At 33.3% G+C, this 20,618-nt stretch overlaps 1 protein-coding gene across 1 annotated transcript; it reads left to right on the plus strand.

The window, feature by feature from the left end:
- The first annotated feature begins 6,522 nt into the window (after nucleotides 1-6,522).
- On the plus strand, nucleotides 6,523-13,671 carry LOC21409367 (zinc finger CCCH domain-containing protein 44). The gene is made up of 11 exons (XM_024177121.1): nucleotides 6,523-7,285; nucleotides 7,766-7,845; nucleotides 8,046-8,230; nucleotides 8,539-9,457; nucleotides 9,562-9,689; nucleotides 10,174-10,233; nucleotides 10,315-10,365; nucleotides 10,533-10,603; nucleotides 10,802-10,947; nucleotides 11,058-11,261; nucleotides 11,349-13,671. Exons 1-11 carry the CDS (start codon nucleotides 6,867-6,869, stop codon nucleotides 13,424-13,426), a joined length of 4,341 nt encoding a protein of 1,446 aa, XP_024032889.1. The 5' UTR covers nucleotides 6,523-6,866; the 3' UTR covers nucleotides 13,427-13,671.
- The last annotated feature ends 6,947 nt before the right edge of the window (nucleotides 13,672-20,618 follow it).

Here is a 20,618-nt window from a genome sequence, read left to right on the forward strand (position 1 = left end):
TTTAACATAAAATAAAATAAAATTTAAAGCATAATTATTATTTTATCCATACACCTTAATTATTTTATTCTAATCTACATGTAATGTAATAAAATAAAATAAACCAAAGTAAATCTTCTTTATTCCCCGATGACATAGAAAATCCTTTACCTCACATAGTTCCTTTTTAAAAAATATATTTTTCATTTGCCTATTTTTAACATGAAAAAATGTTTAAAAAAACTACATAAATTTATTAATTCTGCCAAAAAAAGATTAATTAATATTTTAACTTACATTCAATTATTAATGAATATTTCATAATTAAAATTAAAAATTAGTTTTAAATTTAAATTATAAAATTATTAAAATGCCTCTAAAATAACTAATTAAATATCAATTTCTGTTAAAAATTATAACAAAGTGGGTTTTTTAGTTAACATTTTGTTGTTTACAAAGAATGGATGTTACGTTTTAACGATCGGCAGACAAAGTGTTATAAGGGTATAGTTCATGACAAAATTTTATAATTAATCCTCTTTTAAATTTAATGAAGTAGACCTAATATTTTTTATAAAAAGAATTTTGAACCTAATTTGATTTTTTTAAGGAAATCTTATTTTGGTTGCTATTATTATGAATGTATGAAAATGAAATTCAAATCCCCTAAGAGGGAAAAAAATGAAATGGGAAAGCCCCCAATTTCCTAAAATACTAAATATTGGGAGAGAAGATGAATAATAAATTAGGGACCTTTTCCGTTGCGCTAATCTATTGGTAGATTAAGTTTTTTATCTGTTGAATTTGTATAAAATTACATAAAAATAAAAATAAAATACGCAAATCTAATGACTAAAAAAATTCAAGTAAATAAATTGTTATTCACAATCCTTAAATTGTTCAAACTCTAAAATTTAAAAAAACAAAAAACAAAAAATGGCCAACTCTCGCGTTACCTTTGCCCAATTCCAATCTCAACTACCAAAATTTATGGCAGTCAACTTCCCATCACTATCACTCATCTTTTATTTAACCAGAACTTGTGTTAACATGTAATGAATCTAAAATAGAAATCGCGTTATAAAACTGAACAGTGGCACCATAATAATGAAGGGTGATTTATTAAAACTCTCTCATGAATATTTTTTATAGGTCCGCAAAATATAACATGAGTTACTTAAAATACCAGTTTAAACTTTTTTGTTATAGTTTTTTTTTTTTTCTCAAAAATTTTATATTTCTACACAAACCTATGAACTGAATAGTTTTACCTCCTTGAATGCAAATTAAGGAAAGCATGAGTTAAGTTCATTTTTATTCCGCTTGCAGTCGTAGTAGATTGTCAAGTGGCTATTAGATTAGGGGTATGATGACACATTAATACCTTTTTTTCCTTAGTAAAAAATTATACACATAGGAAATTTCTGTTTTTTTTAACAAAACAAAAAAAAAAAAAAACAAAAACTTCAACATGCTTCTTGAAAATAAAACTATCGATTTGGGCCGAGCTAAACTAGCTGACCTAGAGCCTGAATCTTTGGCTCGAGATCGACCTGACCTGCTTGAAGATATGGGCCAGATTGAGCCAACGGTTTAGGTCTAAAAATAAAAATAGGTCGGATCAGTTATGTGTTTTAAATTTTTTTCATTATAAAAAGAGAAAATTGATGAACTTACTCGTAAAATGAATGAGTCTAAATTTTTATTTCTTATTCTTAATTAATACCCTTTCGACTACGGCCCAGTCTCACACTTCAGTTCGCGTCCAAATTGATGGATATACTTGAAAGCTTCTTTTTAACAACTTGATTTCCCCCTCCTCCAAAGAAAAAAAAAAATGCCCATTGGTGTATGGGTTCAAACTAGGATTTTTAATTATAACTTTTGAAATTTAAATTTTTTGTGAGAGAAAAATAATGTAGCATAATTAAAACCATGTGTTTACACTGTAGCAGAATCATATACAAACATACTCGTTTATTTCCCCGATTTGAGTTTTGCTACAGTAAAAAGCTCTCAAAAACAATCATATCTAACTTTTTTACTATAGTAAAAAGCTCTCACATAAAGTCACATCTCAACTCAAATTAAAAACTCAAATCAGTGAACTAAATGGGCCCTTAAGTATTTTGAACTATTTTCCATGAAAACACCTTGTTCCTTAATTGACCATTTAAAATAATTTTTTTAAAAATATATCCAGTCTAAATATTTTTGCACGCACTCATCCAGTCGAAAACTTGCGCATTGCCGCGGGAAGTACTGTTGTATTATACAAAAAATTAAAAATATTTATAGTATAGGATTAGTTTATATATACACATATAAACTAATCCCGCTTTGATTCTAACTTTTAAAACGTCATATAATGAGTTCATGAAGTTTTATTTTGTTTCAGTTTCAGTCAATCAGTTAACTAGGTGTTAAATATTTAACGAAACATGGGAAAATTAGAGACCAAAATTGAAAACATCTAAAATTCAGAGACTAAAATAATACGAAAGATAAAAATTAATTTCCACATGTAGTCCCTAACTGTTAGTTGTTTCCAGTTTTGATATTTAATTAACAATAGATTCTAACATCTAGTTGACAGAAAAATCAAAACTGCAAAAAAAAGAGTAAAATTTCAGGAACTACTTGTAAGACGTTCTAAACGTCAGATACCAAAATGGGATTCAGGGTAGACTTTAGAAACTATTTGTGAGATTAATCCTATTCATTTTTATCAATTAGATCATAACTTTTATTCTCTCGCCAAACTTATTTATATAGTCACAGTTCGTTTTGCTTGTGTTGAGTTAACATGTGAATTTATGTAAGAAAAAATATTGTAGTAAAAAAAATTAAAATTAAATTTTTATGAGAGTAACCACTATAATAAAAACTTATATTGTGATTCGAATTAGCCGAACGAACAAATAAGTGGCAGATTGCTTGTTGCACACATATAATGCCCATGATACACTATTGCTACTTAGTGTGAGAGATATGAGAGTCAAGGGGTAACATCATTTGATTTAATTTAAATAAGATGACTAGACTAGCACTCTGTAGGAGAGGAAAACCCAGAAGTACCAAAATCTAACGGTAAATCTATTGACATCATTTCCTTATTTTTTTTTTAAAAGATAAAATATATAATGCACATCAATTTAATAAAACAAGTATCATATGTAAATTTTATTATACAATTAAGTCAATATAAATCCCAATACAATTACAAATAATTATTAAATATAAATCTCAATACAATTACAAATAATTATTAAATATAAAGGTATTCGATTACGGATAAACACCTAAAAATAAATGGAACACCGAGGTGAATACAAATTTCAACTCTTGATACCTCCTCGAAGATGCAAGAATTTCCATTCTCGATTACCTCTCTTTAAGGAATTTTATATGCATATTGATGTATGTGTGTGCTCACGAGGAACTTATATATTACAGATCATCGCTAGACACCAACCATATGTTACTCGGCCTCAAGACACGTAGGATACTCACAATAACTATAATGGACTATTCTTTTTTTTTTTTTTTTAAACATTTTGAATCCGTTTAGAATTAGTTTCAAAATAATTTTATTTTCAATAAAAAGTAAAAATGAGATTGTTTTAAAAATCATTACTTATTTTGAGTATAATAAAAAAGTCAAATCGTATTTATCAATTAATTTATAATATTATTGATAAATACTAAAAAATAAAAATAAAAAAATGAAAATAACTTTTAACTGTTTTCTAATTCGTTCATAAAAACTATTATCCTTGTTTTCGTTTTCATTTTTGTTCAAAACATTGACTAAATAAATATCATTTCGTTTTCATTTTCATTTTTTATTTCTCAAAATACGTGAAAATTATTTTAAAAAATGATTCCAAACACGCTTACGTTTTCATTTTACGTTTTTAATGTTTTCATTTTACTTTTGTGAAAAAGTAAAGGAATTTGAACAAAAAAAAAGTATAGGAATTAGACCTTTTTTTTATAGGGTAGAAAAGTACAGGAATTAGAATTGACTATTCACCTCACTTGCAAGTTGCACCATATGATATTTAAGATATTTTGACCTTTTAAAGGAAATTATATACAAACAACTAAAACGCACATTTGATGTGGTGTAAGAGTAATCTTATCTTGATCCAAAATTTTAGAGGACATAAAAGCAAATTTATTTTCGTTGTCTTTTAATTTGCTAGATATATATTGAAAGTCAAATCATTGCTTTTTTAAAATGCTAGACATGGAAAGTGCAGTTCACCAAACTGCTCGACGATACAAGCAGCCGGCAAGTTGACGGTGGCTATAAATGCGCCTAACCCAACCCAGCACCAAAAAGGAAAATTTGGATAAATGGTTTTTTCTTTTTTTCTTTTCTTTTACGTAATAAAAAGAAGAACAAACATTCCATAAAAGAACAATTTTTAAAAACAAATATATCAATTCAAAAAAAAAAAAAAGAGTCTTTTCTTGATAGGATCATATTAGAACATCAAGTTTGAATCAAGCTAAATAAGTATGTTCGAGACTGTTACTGTTGGCCTGAGTCCGGGCTGACTATTTTTATAGATACCTTAAAAAATTCCGGGCCGCTCCTAAAATTTTTAGGCTTAGGGCGGAGCTAAGCTGACTTTATCTATTTTAGGACCGGACCGAGTCGACCTGGAAAATTTCGCTTAAATTAGACGGTTCAAACTTACACATTTAAATCATATACTAATAGTGTATAGTTTTTATAGTTAAATGTGATCAAAATCACATCGCAGTAAAAATATACAAAATAAAGAGTTTTAAAATATACCGAATGGTTAAAAATTGATTCGCAAATTATCTTTCCAAATCATACTGTTGAAATTTATAAACAAACACAATAACGTATGAAATTTGATGGGAATATGAGGGTGCTCTGTAATAGATTCAAACTCATTTTAGAGTAAAATTTTAGATTGGGTGATTGCAACTACAGGTCTCGTTCAGTTCGTAGATTCAAATTTTTAATTCAAGTTAAGATGTGATATGTGAGAGTTTTTCACTGTAACAAAAAAAAAGAAGTTAAATGTGACTTTTTATGAGAACTTTTAACTGTAGCAAAATTAGAATTGAAAACTTAAATTGGTGAAATGTGTTTGGTAATAGCAATAATAAGTGATGGTTTAATGATTTAATAGTAATAATAAGTGATGATTTATGGGATGTTTGTTTCAAGAGTACGTCTCTGATTTTGAATCATGGTTCTTAATTCTCTACAGTGTTTTTTTCTCACAAAAAATTTAAATTTTAAAAATCAAAATCATAAATTATGATTCTGAACTCATGAACTAAACGTCTCACGTAAAAATAAGTTTGATTAATCGTTACTAGAAATGTAACTTAAAGTAAATATATCTTTGATATTTTAAAATGTAAAGTTGGTTTAGTTTGAAATTAATAAGCACATATGTCTCTTTTTAGCAAAAAAAAAAAAAAAAAGAAGTAAATGGATCTTTTTACTGTTTGATAAAAGAGTATTTCGAAAAGGACGTTCAAATGCCTTTCAAGAAGAAAAGAAGGACGTTCTATTATGTTTAATAAAATAGTATTTTCTCCTCGTCTTTATTAATTCGTTTTAATTTTTCTTTCAAATCATAAAGATGAACAAGTCTAACAACAGTGACAACACTGTAGAGTTTCAAATGTGTTTGATCATGTTTTTAGCGTTGAACAAAATGCAAATTTTTTTAAAAAAAAAAAAAGAAAAAAAACTGTGTTTTTTCCAAGGTGGCCCCCACCTTTCCCGGTCGCCTTTTCTCGGTACCCACTAACCACGTGGTGCTTGAGATTAGAGAATCCTAGAGAGAGAAAGGAACATAGAGAGAGAGAGAGCGAAGCAAAGAGGACTCCCAAAGTCTCACAAGGCCCGCATTTGACGCTGCTTCTCTCTCTCCTCTTTAGTTAAAATAGATAATTACTCTCACGCCCTCAGTTTTAGAATCGTTACCATTTTATTCCTTAAACTTTAGAAATATTCACTCAACTCTTCAAATTTTAAATTAGTCCCATAAACTCCCTCTATTAGAATTTTCATTAAAAACAGTAAAAAAAAGAGAGCATTAAGTAGACGTTTAGTTTATAAATTCAGAATTATGATTTAAAATTATTTTTATTTTACGTGTGTTTTTTATAAGAGAAAAATCTTATAAAAAATCATGAACGAATATAAGAAATAAACATCCTCAAAGTAAGCTCATGCGGTTCTTTTTCATTTATTTTCACCTAAAATGATAATAAAAATGGTTAAATGAGACCCATTCCCTTCTATTTTAATCAATTTTTAAAGAAAATTCTAATAAAACTTATGCGGATTCATTCAAAATTCAAGATTAAAGTGATATTTTTCAAAGTTCATTTGTCAAAATATGAAAGATCTAAAATTTGGGGCACATTTGAGATTGATCCAAAAATAGAAATAAAAAAAGAAAAGGAAAAAAGAAAAGAAGAAAAGAAAAAAGACCATTCTTTTCTGCCAATCCCGAGTGACCGCCTTCTTTCGGTGTCGTTCAGCTCTTCTCTTTCTATCTCTAACTTTCTCTCTCTAAAAACTCTCTCTCATCGCAGACCTTCTCTTGCTTGCTTTCCCATCTTTTGTCTCAGAACGCACATAAACCAACCAAACAGACCAACGTGACAATGCCAAGTCACATCCTCGCCGTGTCCATTTCCGTGTCCTCACCTCTCCCACCACCGCCACTTCGCCCCAATCGCTCCCAAGCCTAGGGTTTCTCTTCTCCTTCTTCATCCTCTTCTTTTGTTTGTTTCCGATTTTGTTCCGAAGCTTGTTTCTGGAAATTTTTTGTCTTGTTACTGTTCTGAATTCGACGAATTTGGAAGGTTTTTGGATTATGGAAGCGCAAGCTTCGAGCTTGTATAGACCTTCTATGGAGGACGATGGCGATGGAGGTGTAGGTGATCGAGGCGGCGGCGGAGGATTTGACCAGTCGGTGAAGGAGCTGGAGCTGGAGCTTATGAGCGGCGTCGATCAATGCGAAATGATTGGGGATATGGACGAGTCCCAGCTTGTTGGAGCTCCGGTCGCGATCGCCGCTGGAATTGGACACGCGGCGGCCGAGAAGGGCGGTCCGGCGGTGGCTGTGGAGGTGAAATTGGGGGAGAAGGTGGTGGTGGAGAAGCGGAAGCGAGGGCGGCCGCCGAGGGGACAGGCGAAGGCGGCGACGACGACGACGCCGTTGAGGAAGAAGGACGAAGAGGACGTTTGCTTCATATGCTTCGACGGTGGGAGCCTCGTTCTCTGTGATCGCCGGTGAGCGCCTCTTGCTTTTTGATTGGTAAATGTTTTAGTTTTTTTAATAGGGTCTTTGGTTGGCGTGAGAATTTTTGGGAAGAGGAAGGAAAATTGAGCTTTAGTCGAGTATGAATTTTGCCAAGGGATCAAGTGAGAAACTTTTCTTCGTTTCAATTATGGAAATTTGAGAATATACTCAATTGGGCCTTATTGTGATTAGTTAAAGCGAGGAAATTACGAGTTTTTTTTTTTTTTTTTTGGTTGTTGGTTGAGCTACGAATTTGGTTGTTCCAACTTAGCTGAGTTTTTTTCAGCTGATTTGAGCTATTCATCTGATAAAAACAATATCTGTTTTCATTTTTATGATTTGTTGGCTGTCAAATGAGGAGTTTATAATTTATGATTTATTTCCTTTCTTGGAATGTTTAGTTTTAGTTTATTAATGCCTCTTTGATACTGATTATTCATATGCTTTTTTTGGCTTTTATTACTTATTAGGGGCTGCCCTAAGGCATATCATCCAGCGTGCATCAAGAGGGACGAGTCATTTTTTCGATCAAGGGCTAAATGGAATTGTGGTATATTTCATATAATTGCTTTTTCTTCTTCTTCTTCTTCTTCAAATTCTTCTTCTTCTTCAAATTATTACAGCTAAATACAATCAGTTTAAATTACTAAATTTTGGTTGCAATTTGTTTCTGTCAATTCATTCATTATGATGTCAAGGAAATAATACGCTTTTATAAGTTTTCTTATTCTAATTTCGTGTGCCTGTCAGGTTGGCATATATGTAGTACTTGTCAGAAAGCTTCCCATTATGTGTGCTACACTTGTACGTATTCTTTGTGCAAAGGATGTACTAAGGATGCTGATTATGTTTCTGTACGAGGAAACAAAGGATTTTGTGGAACGTGCATGAGAACTATCTTGTTGATTGAGAAGTTTCAAGTAAATAAAGAAGGGGTATGTTGATTGCGTTTCTCCGGCCTGTATACTGAATTTTATTGGGGAATATCACACAAAGTTGAAGATTCTCATCTTGTTTGCCTTAGCATGGAAGTTATCATTGACTTAAAACCATGTGAACATTCTCTGCTTTCGGTTTTATACACCTGAAATTGCTGCCGTCCTCTTTTCTAGTCATATACTGAAGAATGTTCAATTATGTATCTGGAGCTTCCTGGAGGACACATTTTATCTTATGTTAATTGATTGTTGGTTAACCTTCTGCTGGTGCCTTTTTTTTTACATTTTCATTGAAATTATTGCAGGCTCAAGTGGATTTTGACGACCAAAGCAGTTGGGAGTATCTATTCAAGGTCTACTGGGTTCTTTTACAAGGGAAATTATCATTGACTTTAGATGAGCTCTTGAAAGCAAAAAATCCATGGAAAGCGCCTCCAGTTGATGCTTCTAACTGGGGATATTCTGGTGAAATTTATAGTGGAAATGGGGATAAAAACTCCGTGTCTGGGAACTGTTGTGCAAACAAGGAAGCTGTTAATGCTAAAAGAAGAAAGCTTGACAACAAGCCTAAAGTTCTCGAAAACGAGAGTTCTTTGCCTGTTGAAAAACCTGGTGAGAATAGAGTGGCACATGCTCATGGAGAATCAAGTTGGGCCTCAAAGGAGCTCCTGGAGTTTGTTGCACATATGAGAAATGGTGATACGTCTGTCATGACCCAGTTTGATGTCCAGGCTTTACTGCTCGAGTATATAAAAAGATACAAACTTCGTGATCGTCGTCAACAATGTCAAATTGTTTGTGATCAGAGGCTTCTGAACATGTTCGGCAAAGCACGTGTGGGTCACATTGAAATGCTAAAGCTTCTCGAGTCTCATTTTCTTTTAAAAAATGAAGTTCCAGTAAGAAATACTATCACAGCAGGATTTATTGATGCCGTTGGTAGCCAGTTGGATTGTAACGCTGATAGCCAAATGACACTGGTTATTGATAAGAGGCGCAAAGTTCGTAAGAAGATTGATGACAAAGGACTGCCAACTAATCTAGATGCCTATGCCGCTATTGATGTTCACAACCTTAACTTAGTTTATTTGCGCCGCGATTTGATGGAGAATTTAGTTAATAATCCTGAAAAATTCTTTGAGAAGGTTGTTGGTTCATTTGTGCGAATAAAAGTTTCTAGTAGTGATCAAAAGCCAGAAATGCATAGGCTTGTCCGAGTTGTAGGTATTCACTTTACAATTGGCCATCCATTTTTATTATTATCTTTCATTTATACCATAGATCATTGCAATGTTTTTGCAAATATTTTGCTAATACTTTGTGTGCAGGTACCAGTAAGGGTAAGAAACCTTATAAAATAGGCACGAGGGAAACTGATGTCATGCTTGAAATATTAAATTTAAACAAGAAAGAGGTTGTATCAATTGATGGGATTTCAAATCAGGAATTTTCTCAGGTGATTACAATCCTTCTATATTTCTTCCTGAATTCACTAGTATCCTTTTTTTCCCACCTTTGATTCTTAGAATCTTCTCAATTTGCAGAAAAAGTTCCTAGTTATGCTGGTTATCTAACTTTATAAACTCACGAAAAAAGTTACCTAGCTTCAGTCGTGTCCTATGGATGCAAGGGTCATAAGAGTATTGTATACTAGTATTTGTCTTTTATTTGTTTATTTGCTTTGTTTTTTTGAATCTCCTTAATCTGTGAAAAGGTTTCTAGCTTTGTTGCTTGCCTAAACATATAAACTAATTTGAAATACTTAGCTCTAAACGCAAGTACCATGGTGGAGGCTTTTTCCTTAATCTGTCTTTGGCTAAAAAACATGGATTATTATTAGGCACTTTATGATGATAGCTAGGGAGGTATAGCATCTGGAGCATTATCAAGAAGCATATTGTTCGTTTGTGCAATTATTAATGTGATAGCCATTTCTGCAGGATGAGTGTGAACGTTTACGCCAGTGTATAAAATGCGGGCTCATCAAGCAGCTAACTGTAGTAAGTGTGCTTATGATGTTTTGCTTCTGTTTTACAATGTGCTATTTTTCCTTCTTAACAAAGGATATTCCCTTGGCTTAGGGGGAGATTCAGCAAAGAGCAATGGCACTTCAAGCAGTAAAAGTAAATGATGTGAGTTCCTTTATTATTTAAGTTTAAGGCCACAAATGATAAATGCCAGTTATTGATTTCTTTTATTGATTTTTTTTCTTTAGCTTTATTAAGGAAAAAGAAAAGAAAAATGTTTTGCAATTTCTAAATTTGCCTTTTGTCATTCATGATCATATTGTCTGGTTCAGTGGCTGGAGGGAGAGATATTGAGGCTTAATCATCTTCGTGACCGAGCAAGTGAAAAGGGACATAGAAAAGAATATCCTTTTATTATTATTATTATTCTAATCTCTATGTTATATATTATCTAATATTCTCTACATATTTAAACCATGAATGGATCAAAATACTTGCTTAAGTGTTAGTTCAAATGGCAAGAGGTAGTTCTCCTTGTTCCCTAAGCAGTCTGTATCTAATATTTTCTCTATGGAAGTTAAAGTCCTTGACTTTATTGCACGTTGAGAGAATGTGTGGAGAAATTAGAACTTCTGAACTCGCCTGAGGAACGCAAGCGCAGGCTGGAAGAAGTCCCTATAGTACACGCTGATCCAAATATGGATCCAACTTATGACAATGCTGGAGAAGTAGATGGAAAGAAACAAGGTTTGTTTTATTTATTCTATTTTCTGTTTCTGGTCGTAGTTTATTTTTCTTTCTTTCTTTTTTCTGGGAAGCATTTTTTTTTTATGATAATTGTACTTATTTTTATGCAGGTGAAAAAGTAAGACCAAGAAATTCTGGCTTTGGTAGAAAGAGGGAGTCCATCTCTCCAGGACGAGGAGGTGATGTCTTGATTAATATTGGAAGCAATGCATTAAAGAATTCAATCATCCCTGTTGAGCAAATTAGAGATAAAGAAACATTTGGATTAGATAGTTGGAATACATCCAGTAACCCGGTCGATTGTGCTGCTTCAGGTATTATTGGTTGGAGCAATCAAGCAGTGTTGAGGTCTGATTTATGTTCTGTTGCATCGGAAATTTTGACACTTCCTCTTTTGACAGGGACGGACCAATCTGTTGATGATTTTGAGATAGACAGGATATGGCACTACCAGGACCCAACTGGGAAGGTTCACGGTCCATTTTCCATGCTACAGCTGCGTAAATGGAGTGGACACTTTCCTCAGGATTTGAGGATATGGAGTTTGAATGAGAAACCAGATAATTCTATACTTCTGACTGATGCACTGAGTGGGCAATACTCTAAAGAGCAATTATTACCACTGAACAGTCATTTGCCGCTGCAGGAAGTCAAAGTTGCTTCCGATGATAGAGACAATAGTGTTGATGGAGGGCAGAGCAAGAGCACGAATGCTGCTCCCATAAATGGTGAAACAGTTGAGGAGAGTAGGATTCTTGATCAGGGTGCTCTGAGCAAGCTTCTCGACGAAAAGAATAAAGTGGTAGGAAGTGATGGATTGAGCTCCCATTTGTCTAGTTGCACAACAGTTGCAGCTGTCAACTCCGGCGAAGGGGATACTGGAATTTTTTCCGAAGGCTCGGATTCATTGAAGGGTAATAATGTGTGGCCCACTCAGCCCCAAGTAACTAGTTCATTACCCACACCCATTCTTCCTGAGAAGCAAACCTCGCCACATGAAATGAGTGAAGATCGTGTAACTGAAAGCAAGTCTAATCAGAGTGATGGAAACTTGAATGTTTGGCCAACTGTTGATTGTCAAAATAGAACTAACCAGGCTTGTGAAAAGCGATCTGATGGTGAGGGTCATTCTGGTCAATCTTCTGGTCAGAACTGGAAACCGCCTGCAAGTAGTCCTTCAAATGGATGGGATACCAACTCTGGATTGAATTCTGTTTCCCAACCACTTGAAACATCAGAGCAAAACCAGGAGGTTACTAATCTTCCAAATCTGCCCAGCCACTCCGCGAAGCCGACCAATGGGAGCCCGGATGGTCAGGCTGCTGAAAACAAACAGTCTGCTTCTTCAAGTGCTCCTGTCCAGGATGCTGGCGTTAGTTGGAGCACTGCTTCTAGTTTGGTAGTTGGCAGTGCACAACTGCAGGAAGTGGCTGGTGACTGGAGTGGATATTCCCCCAATCCAGCCAAACCTTGTCCTGTTGAGGAATGGGACTCGAGTCTTGCCACCGCTTCCTCTCTTAAACCAACAGAAATGATCGGTGATCATGCTGCCACTCCAGCTTCATTGAGTGACCAACTGACACATTCTTCCCCATCACATCCTCAATCTAATACCTCTAGTTGGCATGACATTGAGCCCAATGAATTCAGCTCTCTAGTTGATGATTCGGTATCAGATCTATTGGCTGAAGTCGAAGCGATGGAGTCATTACATGCTCTGTCTTCCCATATAATCAACTATGCTGGGGAGTTGACAGAGGACTCTAAGACTGATTGTCTTAGTCCTGTTGAGGCATTTAGCCCAGCACCCGAGCCTGGAAAAGGTGATGCTTTGAGCTCCACTGCAGGTATACACTTGCCTCAGACGAATGTGACAGAGGAACCACTTAGGATAGGTAGTGCAGATGTTCTTGATCCGAAGAGGAGATCGACGGGGAATCCTTCTGTAAGTACTGAAGTGGAAGGTGATACAAAGCACAGCGATGCTTCAGTTAACCGATGGGAGGCAAGTGCAGACATTCAACCAGCCGCACCGTCAACAACAAGCTGGGATGCGACCATGACAGATGCCCCTTGGAATGCAAGGTCGGAGAGCATGGACACTAATTGGGGAGCAGTTCAGGCAACTGCAGATATGAGCTGGGAAGGAGGGTTGCATCAAGGTAATGCGATTATGGATTGGGCTCAGCCTACGACACAGGAACACACAAACATAAGTTCAGGTCCACCTGCAGCGAGCATTTTGGGAAGCCAACCAAGATACGGCGGAGAGAGATTTCCTGGTACAAGAGATCGGGTTTTCCACAGTAGGGATTCAGGTTTTAGTAGGAATAGGCATGTCTGGAACAGGCAGCCATTTTTTGGTGGCAGTAACGGCGGAGTCCCGTTCAGGCCGCCTCCGAAAGGGCAACGAGTATGTAAATTCTACGAAAGTGGTTACTGCAAGAAAGGTGCAGCATGCAGCTATTGGCACCCATGATTTTGGGTTAGACACGGCATAAACTAGACACATTTGTTACTGTAATCATTAATCTGTAGCGGGAAGCTTGTTCTTGCCAAATGTTGTAATTTTAACAACCTGTAAAAGTAGAAGTCAGTCAAGTGGCATAATATGCATAATGTATTTTTTGGATAGCTTAGCGGGTCCATAGTTTAATATGTTGTGGACAAAAATTCATTTTTATAATGGGCAAATGAAGCAGGTAATTTCTGCTATTGATGCAATATGAAGAGCTGATTGTTAAACAATAATTTCACCAATCACACATATCTTTGAAGGGTCAATTCACTGTGTGGATGGAAGTGTAAAATATCTTTGAAAGCCTACCTAAAAATAACACTTTCATTATCTTTCCGTTAAATGAAAGGATTTAAGAAATCTATCAACACAAGCTTAACAACTAACAAGGTATGAGAGCTAAGACTTTTCTGTGAGAGGTTTGGGAGTGCTTTTTAAAAGTTGTTTTCAGCTTCTTTGGCCTAAAAGCTTTTTATAGGGAAAATATCAAATAGCTAGGTCTATCTAATAAGTTTTATCAAAATTACATATTTTTCCTTTAATCTTTTATTAATAAAGAAAAGTATTCTATGTGTTTTGAAAACAAGTTAGTGACTTTGCTAATTTTACATAATTTCTTATTTACTTTAAAGAAAAATTCGGGAAACAAATGGTAGAACTATTTTTTTTTTAGGGAAACATTAATTTTTTGTTTTGTTTTAGGAAAATGACCTTTACTAGTAGTGATTGATCAGTAATAACCATGATTTATTACTGTTTAATTGATTTATCACTAATGAACTGATAAAGTACCAATCGAAATTGGTTATAAACCACAAATCAAACATCACTGACCAGTTCAAAAAACAACTATTTCTCTAATTTTATAGAACCTCGACCTGCGCGAAATGAAGGTGTTTAGATAAATAAGACTTAATAAGAGGTAGGTTTAAACCATAGCCAAATAAGGACAAATCAAACGTTCTAAATAAATTCCTTTCGCTTCACTCATAAGTCTTTAAAGCGAATAAAGTCAGATTAGTGAATTTTTGTCAAACAAAGGACTAAGGCACGTGAAATGAAGGAATTTAGATAAATAAGACTTAACAAGAGGAAAATAAAAAAAGGTGATTTTTTAATACTATCTCTTCAAGAACATTTCACTGGAAATTCATAGCAAAAAAAAATAAAAAATGTCACTAATAAAAATTGACGTAGAATAACAGAGCAAACACACCAGAAATTCAAGAGGATTTGGCAATGACGAAGCAAAACTTTTAGAGAAATTACGAGGGATAAAATCATTTTAACACCTTCTGTTATAATAAAACATCTCACTTGTATCCTATATTTTTAATAATATTAAAACAATATTTGCATTTTTTAAAAACATATTTTTTTTAGTACCCGAGGCTAATTTTTAAGACAAAATGTCCATTATACCTTTATCACAAATTAATAATAAACTATTGATTTTTTAAAAAAAATTCTGAAAAATAATTTAAAACATTTAAAAATTCAACTATCAAAATAAATTAAAATGTTTTAAAATATTTTTAAAGTCATTAGTTTCTGTTTAATTAATGAAAAGTGGCAATTTAGACATTATATATAATATATAAAAGAGTAGAAACATATGCTCACTGTGTGTTTTGGTAGTTCAAAACGCATCGTTTAGACTGCCAAAGGATTTTTTTTTAATTTACTTCTTTCATTTCTTTTCTTCTCTTTTACTAATGTTTTAACCTTTTTTTTCTTTCTCTTGCATTACTCTCTTTCCTTTTTTTTTTTTCTCCATTTGTCTACTACAGTTTGTTAGCTTAACCACTTAAATCTTTATTTCTTTTTAACTCCATCATTTTTGTATTCTATTTTTTATTCATTTTTTAAATCTATTTGTCTACCATTATATTTTACAAATGATTTTCTACCTTTTTTTCTTTTCACTGCTTTAATTTTTTTCTATTTCTTTTTAGCTTCATTATTTATTTTATTGTAGTCTCTTACCTCCAATACCCTCGTGCCTTTTTTGTTTCTCTTTTTTTTTTTCTCTACATTTGAATTTTATTGCTCTCTCAAAAATTGTGGAACCTCAATCTCAACAATCCTCACTGGAATATTCTCTTCAATTATGATCATGAATTCAATTACGGTTAGTTGTAAGGGTTTTAAAATAATAATATGTAAGGATTTTAAAATGATAAAGTAATAAAAAAAATAAGTTTTGAGGAAAAAAAAAGTATATAAAACAAAAATTCAAAATGTGTAACCAGTTTAAATTTTTTTCCTTTTTGTGGATCTATTTGTTTCTTTACTATTTAATCCCTCATAAACCGTAACATATTATACTTTATTCGTACTACATTTGGTCTAATATAGTGAATTTATTATCAAAAATTGCTTGTATAAATAATCATTTTTCTTATATTCATTCTTTTTTATCCGTTATTTATGTTATGAAAATATCAATTACAATTTAATACATGTAAATAATCCTTAAGCCATACTATTCATCATTCCTCATCCAATATGCACCGTTTAGTATTTTGTCCCTCATTTTTTTTCTTACTTTCATTTTGCCCCTCATTTTTTTAATCTTTTTCATTTCTTTCTATTTTCATTCTTTACCTTTTATTTTATTTCTTTCTATTTTAACTTTCTTCTTTCATTTTTTTAACTCCATTTATCTTCAAATATATCTGATGAACGGAGCTTTACCTTTCTTTCTTCTTGTTTTTTTTTTTGGCACCACCTGTCTACGAGAGTCACTTGCATTAATATTCTCCTAATTTTTTTCTTTTTTGTTCCTCTTTACTCTCCTTCTTTCTCTAGGCCTCGTTCACTTCGCAGATTCGAATTTTCAATTCGAGCTGAGATGTGACATTTTCTGAGAGCTTTTCACTGTAGCAGAAAAAGTTAGATGTGACATTTTCTGAGAGTTTTTTACTGTAAAAACCTAGAACTGAAAACTCGAATCGGTGAAATGAACGAGGCCAGATTTCTTAAAACTCAAATCTAAACTTTCTCATTAGAGTAATCTCTTTCCTTTTTTTTTTAAATTTTTTTTATCTTATAATTTAGAATGTTTCATCACATTAATCATATCACTTTTCACTTAGACTATTATTTATATATTGTTTTTAAATTTCTTATTAACCTTTTTTTTTTTTTTTTTTTATATTTTGTGTTTATATTCTACGTTATTAAAATTTTAATTGCAACTCAATACGTTTATTGCACGAAAGCTAAACTAGTGTCTTACGAATTAGGTTCAAGGTAAAAAAAAAAAACTTTTCTTTATAAACGAGAAGGAACCGTTTTTAATATTTTAAAAACAAAGGGTAATAATGAGATGTTTTATTATAACTAAAGGTACTAAAATTTTTACTACAGATATGCATAGAACTAACCATTAAAAAATTAATCTAACGGATAAAAATGGGGTCTCACCGGTGGGTTTTTTTGGTCAAAAATGCTTTTTTTTTTTATATATATAAATAAGAAAATGCCTACTTGTTTTAGTTATGTTCACTTCACTGATTCGAGTTTGTAATTCGAGTTGAGATGTGATTTTATGTGAGAGCTTTTTACTGTAGCAAAAAAGTTAGATGTGATTATTTGTGAAAGTTTTTTACTGTAACAAAACTCGAATTCTAAACTCAAATTGATAAAGTGAACGGGCACGTGAAACAAAGTCAACAGCGGAGTTGCCACGTCAGAAATGTTCCACACCCCACGCTTTATATAAGTGCTAACGTCCAATTATTTCTCTCACCTTCTCACCCTCTCTTGAAAATCTTGTGTAAAATCAAATGAAGAGATCCTTTGTTTCATTTTTCCGATCGACGGTGCCCCTACTCGGCGCCGGAACCTCTGCGTCAATATCTTGCTTTAGTTATCGTACGGCATTACGGCTGCGAAAGAGTTCTGGTCAGTTGCTGTGGCTCCGAAAGGATGTTCTTCTACGGCCGGCGATAATGATGTCAAACCCAACGAAAATTTGCATTTTGGTTCCATTGACTGGAATGCTAATAAGAAAGAAGCTCGGCAATCAAGAAAGAAGCTCAAGCGCCGTCATATGGACGATCGGAGATTTCGTCTCATTAATTTGCAAGAAAGATAAGCTTTGAAGACTTTCGACTCTGGCCACCCCAAGAATCATCTACTCGTCGAACTGTTAGGCAAAATATATAAAATAGAGATGAACATATAACTGGAAATGAGAGAATTATATTAGTATAAAAATTACAGAAATTGAAATTACAATCAGAATTGACACAATTACAACGATATCAATAATAATAACGATGAACAAAAAATAATAATAGAAGAATTACTGAAAATAAAGAAAGCTCCCATGATACAACGGCTTCACTAATAGTAACAGCGCACAACAATGTCACCTTTGCGAACTGAAAACCTACCCGAACTCTATTACACTGAATACTTAAGAATTCTAGGGTAGGAGGAAGAATTTTTAAGAGGAGAGAAAAACTATAAAATTCTAGTGTGTGTCTCAACTGAAGAGTGAGAGATCTCTTAGGCTTATATAGTGTTTAGAGAAGACAATCACATCGTCTCTTTCTGACCTGACAAAACACATTTCCACTTTTTTTCAATTTTATGATAATTTTCCTAATTTCGGGAGTACATTAAGAGTCAATTCCTCATTTACCCATTCACCATTTTAAGTATATAAATATTTCATTTTAATCTCCTAATAACGGAGAATACAAATCTAAATTGAACAATTACTAACATGAAGTGAGTTCCGCTCAAAATTGAGCCTCAAAATGGTACCCTAAAAAAGGGTTTTCAAGCCAATTTTCGGCTGCCTCAAGCGTGGTGAAGCCGGCGAAATTGGGGCAAGGAGCGGCGGTTGCTTTTACTTTTGGTTCAATTGATTGGCAGTCTATCAAGGGAGCCTCGGCTGCATCGGGCTGCGCCAGAAGGAAGAACTGCCAACATCGAGACAAATCATCGGCTTTTCCGAAAGATGAAGGAAGACCGCAACTCGGCGAATTTGCAAGTTCTTGGCCAACAATTAGAGAGTCGCTCGAGTAGGGCCACTGCCGACGTCGAGACAATCGTCGCGTCGGGCAAGTAGGCCCCAAACACCGCCAATGGCGGCTTTCATGATCATCGGCCCCTCCGACTAACGCAGGAACCTCGACACTCGGCCTACGATCGAACAATCGCTCACGGAGACGCCAGGGGAAGAGCATGAACAAGATTCAAAAGCGATTGCCTCCAACTCGAGCTCCTCTTCATCTAGTTCCACGTCCACCACCTCGTCCCCTCAAGAAGTCGTTGCTGCCCGTATTTCGTGTAGATATTGCCCTAAAACGGCCGAGTCGAGAGACGAACAGCAGAAGGATGTCCGTGGAACGCACCCTAACAGGCGTAATTCTGTTTGTCCCATTTGTGGGATCAAGACTTGAGGCGGGAACTATGTTTACCCACAAGTGTTAATTGTTCGTTAATGTCCTTTCACGTCGTTTATTTGTTTTTTTTTTATTTTTTATTTTATTAAAGCCAATAATACGAGACTTGTGACGTATTATTGCTGTCGTTGTCCCTTGTAAAAGCAAATCGTCAATGAAATGAATTTTTAAATGTTTGATTTTTATCTCATCTACTCTATATATCTATATATATATATATGTATGTATAAGGCTGATAATATGAGTCACGATACGATAATATGATTTGAAAACGACACGAATTTCGTGAGTTAGGGTTGAGAAAAAAGAGATTCAGGTCAGAATTGAGTCGGCTTGAAATTAACACGAAAAACACGGGTTAATTTCGAGTTGGACATGCCAAATCTGAATACGACACGAAACTCATAAAAAACTAAAAAAATATATTTTTTTCATTATATATTTTAGATTTTATTATGAACTTGTGATATTTATACTCAAAATCTTATACTATTATTTACTTAATTTTGATGGATGTTATTATATTTTAGAATGTTATCAATTTTAAGTTATTTTAATATGTAAAAAATTAAAAAAATATATATAATTTTTGTATTAATTTCGTGTTACATGTTATTTTCGTGTCGTATTTTTTGGTCAAAAGACACAAATGCATGGTATTTATGACTCTTATATAAAAATCAAACATGTAAAGAAGGGGAAAAATTGATGATATTCTTTGACCATGTAAAGAACCGGCTGAGGAATGACTCTTGTATATTTTGGAGAAAGATGAAAGAAATGAATAAAGTAATAATGAACCCTGATTCAGCATGTGCCATCAACTTTCTCTGTTCTTATTATATAACCAGTCATTGGTGTACTCACATTACATAAGTTTACTCAGTTCTCATGTCATAATCTGTGTGATTTTCAAAACTTGACAAAGTAAAAATTTGTGATCTTCTTTTCGGTTGGATATTAATTCACACGGCCTTCCAAGTATTTTGTGGAACCCAAAAAAAAAAAAAAAAATTGGGATCATATATTCAGTTGGCAAGTTGGACTTTATGCTTTTAGCTTTGGCATTTAGAAATCCAAATTTGATGGTCCTTGATAATTGTAGTCCAATCGACAAGGGCCGTTAAAATTACCCCTACTTGTTTGGTATGTTGAACTCATTATCCTTTTATGTTAATTAGGATGCGTTTGGTTACAGTGAAAGAATGATAATGAGAATGAGAATAAGAATGATGATAGGAATGGAATAAAAAAGAAAATTAATTCATTTATTTGGTTATAATTTTAAGAATTCTCTGAAATGGAACATAAATATTTTCATGTTGACAAACTTACCCTTATACTATATATAACACTAATATTTTATCTATCAATATAATATATAAAATGTAATATAATATAATAAAATTATTATTATATAATTATGATATATAATATAACAATATTATTAAAATTGTTAATATAATTATAATTAAAATCCAGGGTGAGAGCGAAATACTAAAATAGTTTATGTATTGTATAGATTAGGTCAAATTTTCTAAAGGAATAGTTGCCAACTTGCCAATTCTCTCTAGAACTAGAAGCGGTATTTCTCTAATTTGCCCACAGGTTATTGGTTGACGATGCATTGCGCAACTTCAGACAGTTGTCCTTTTTGTTCTTCCACCAAGAAAACATTCTCTCTCTCTCTCTACTATTTTTTTTTTTTTTTTTTTTTTTTCCCTTTTTTT

Source organism: Morus notabilis, unplaced genomic scaffold (genome assembly GCF_000414095.1).
Source record: "Morus notabilis unplaced genomic scaffold, ASM41409v2 Scaffold384, whole genome shotgun sequence".
NCBI classification, from domain to species: domain Eukaryota; kingdom Viridiplantae; phylum Streptophyta; class Magnoliopsida; order Rosales; family Moraceae; genus Morus; species Morus notabilis.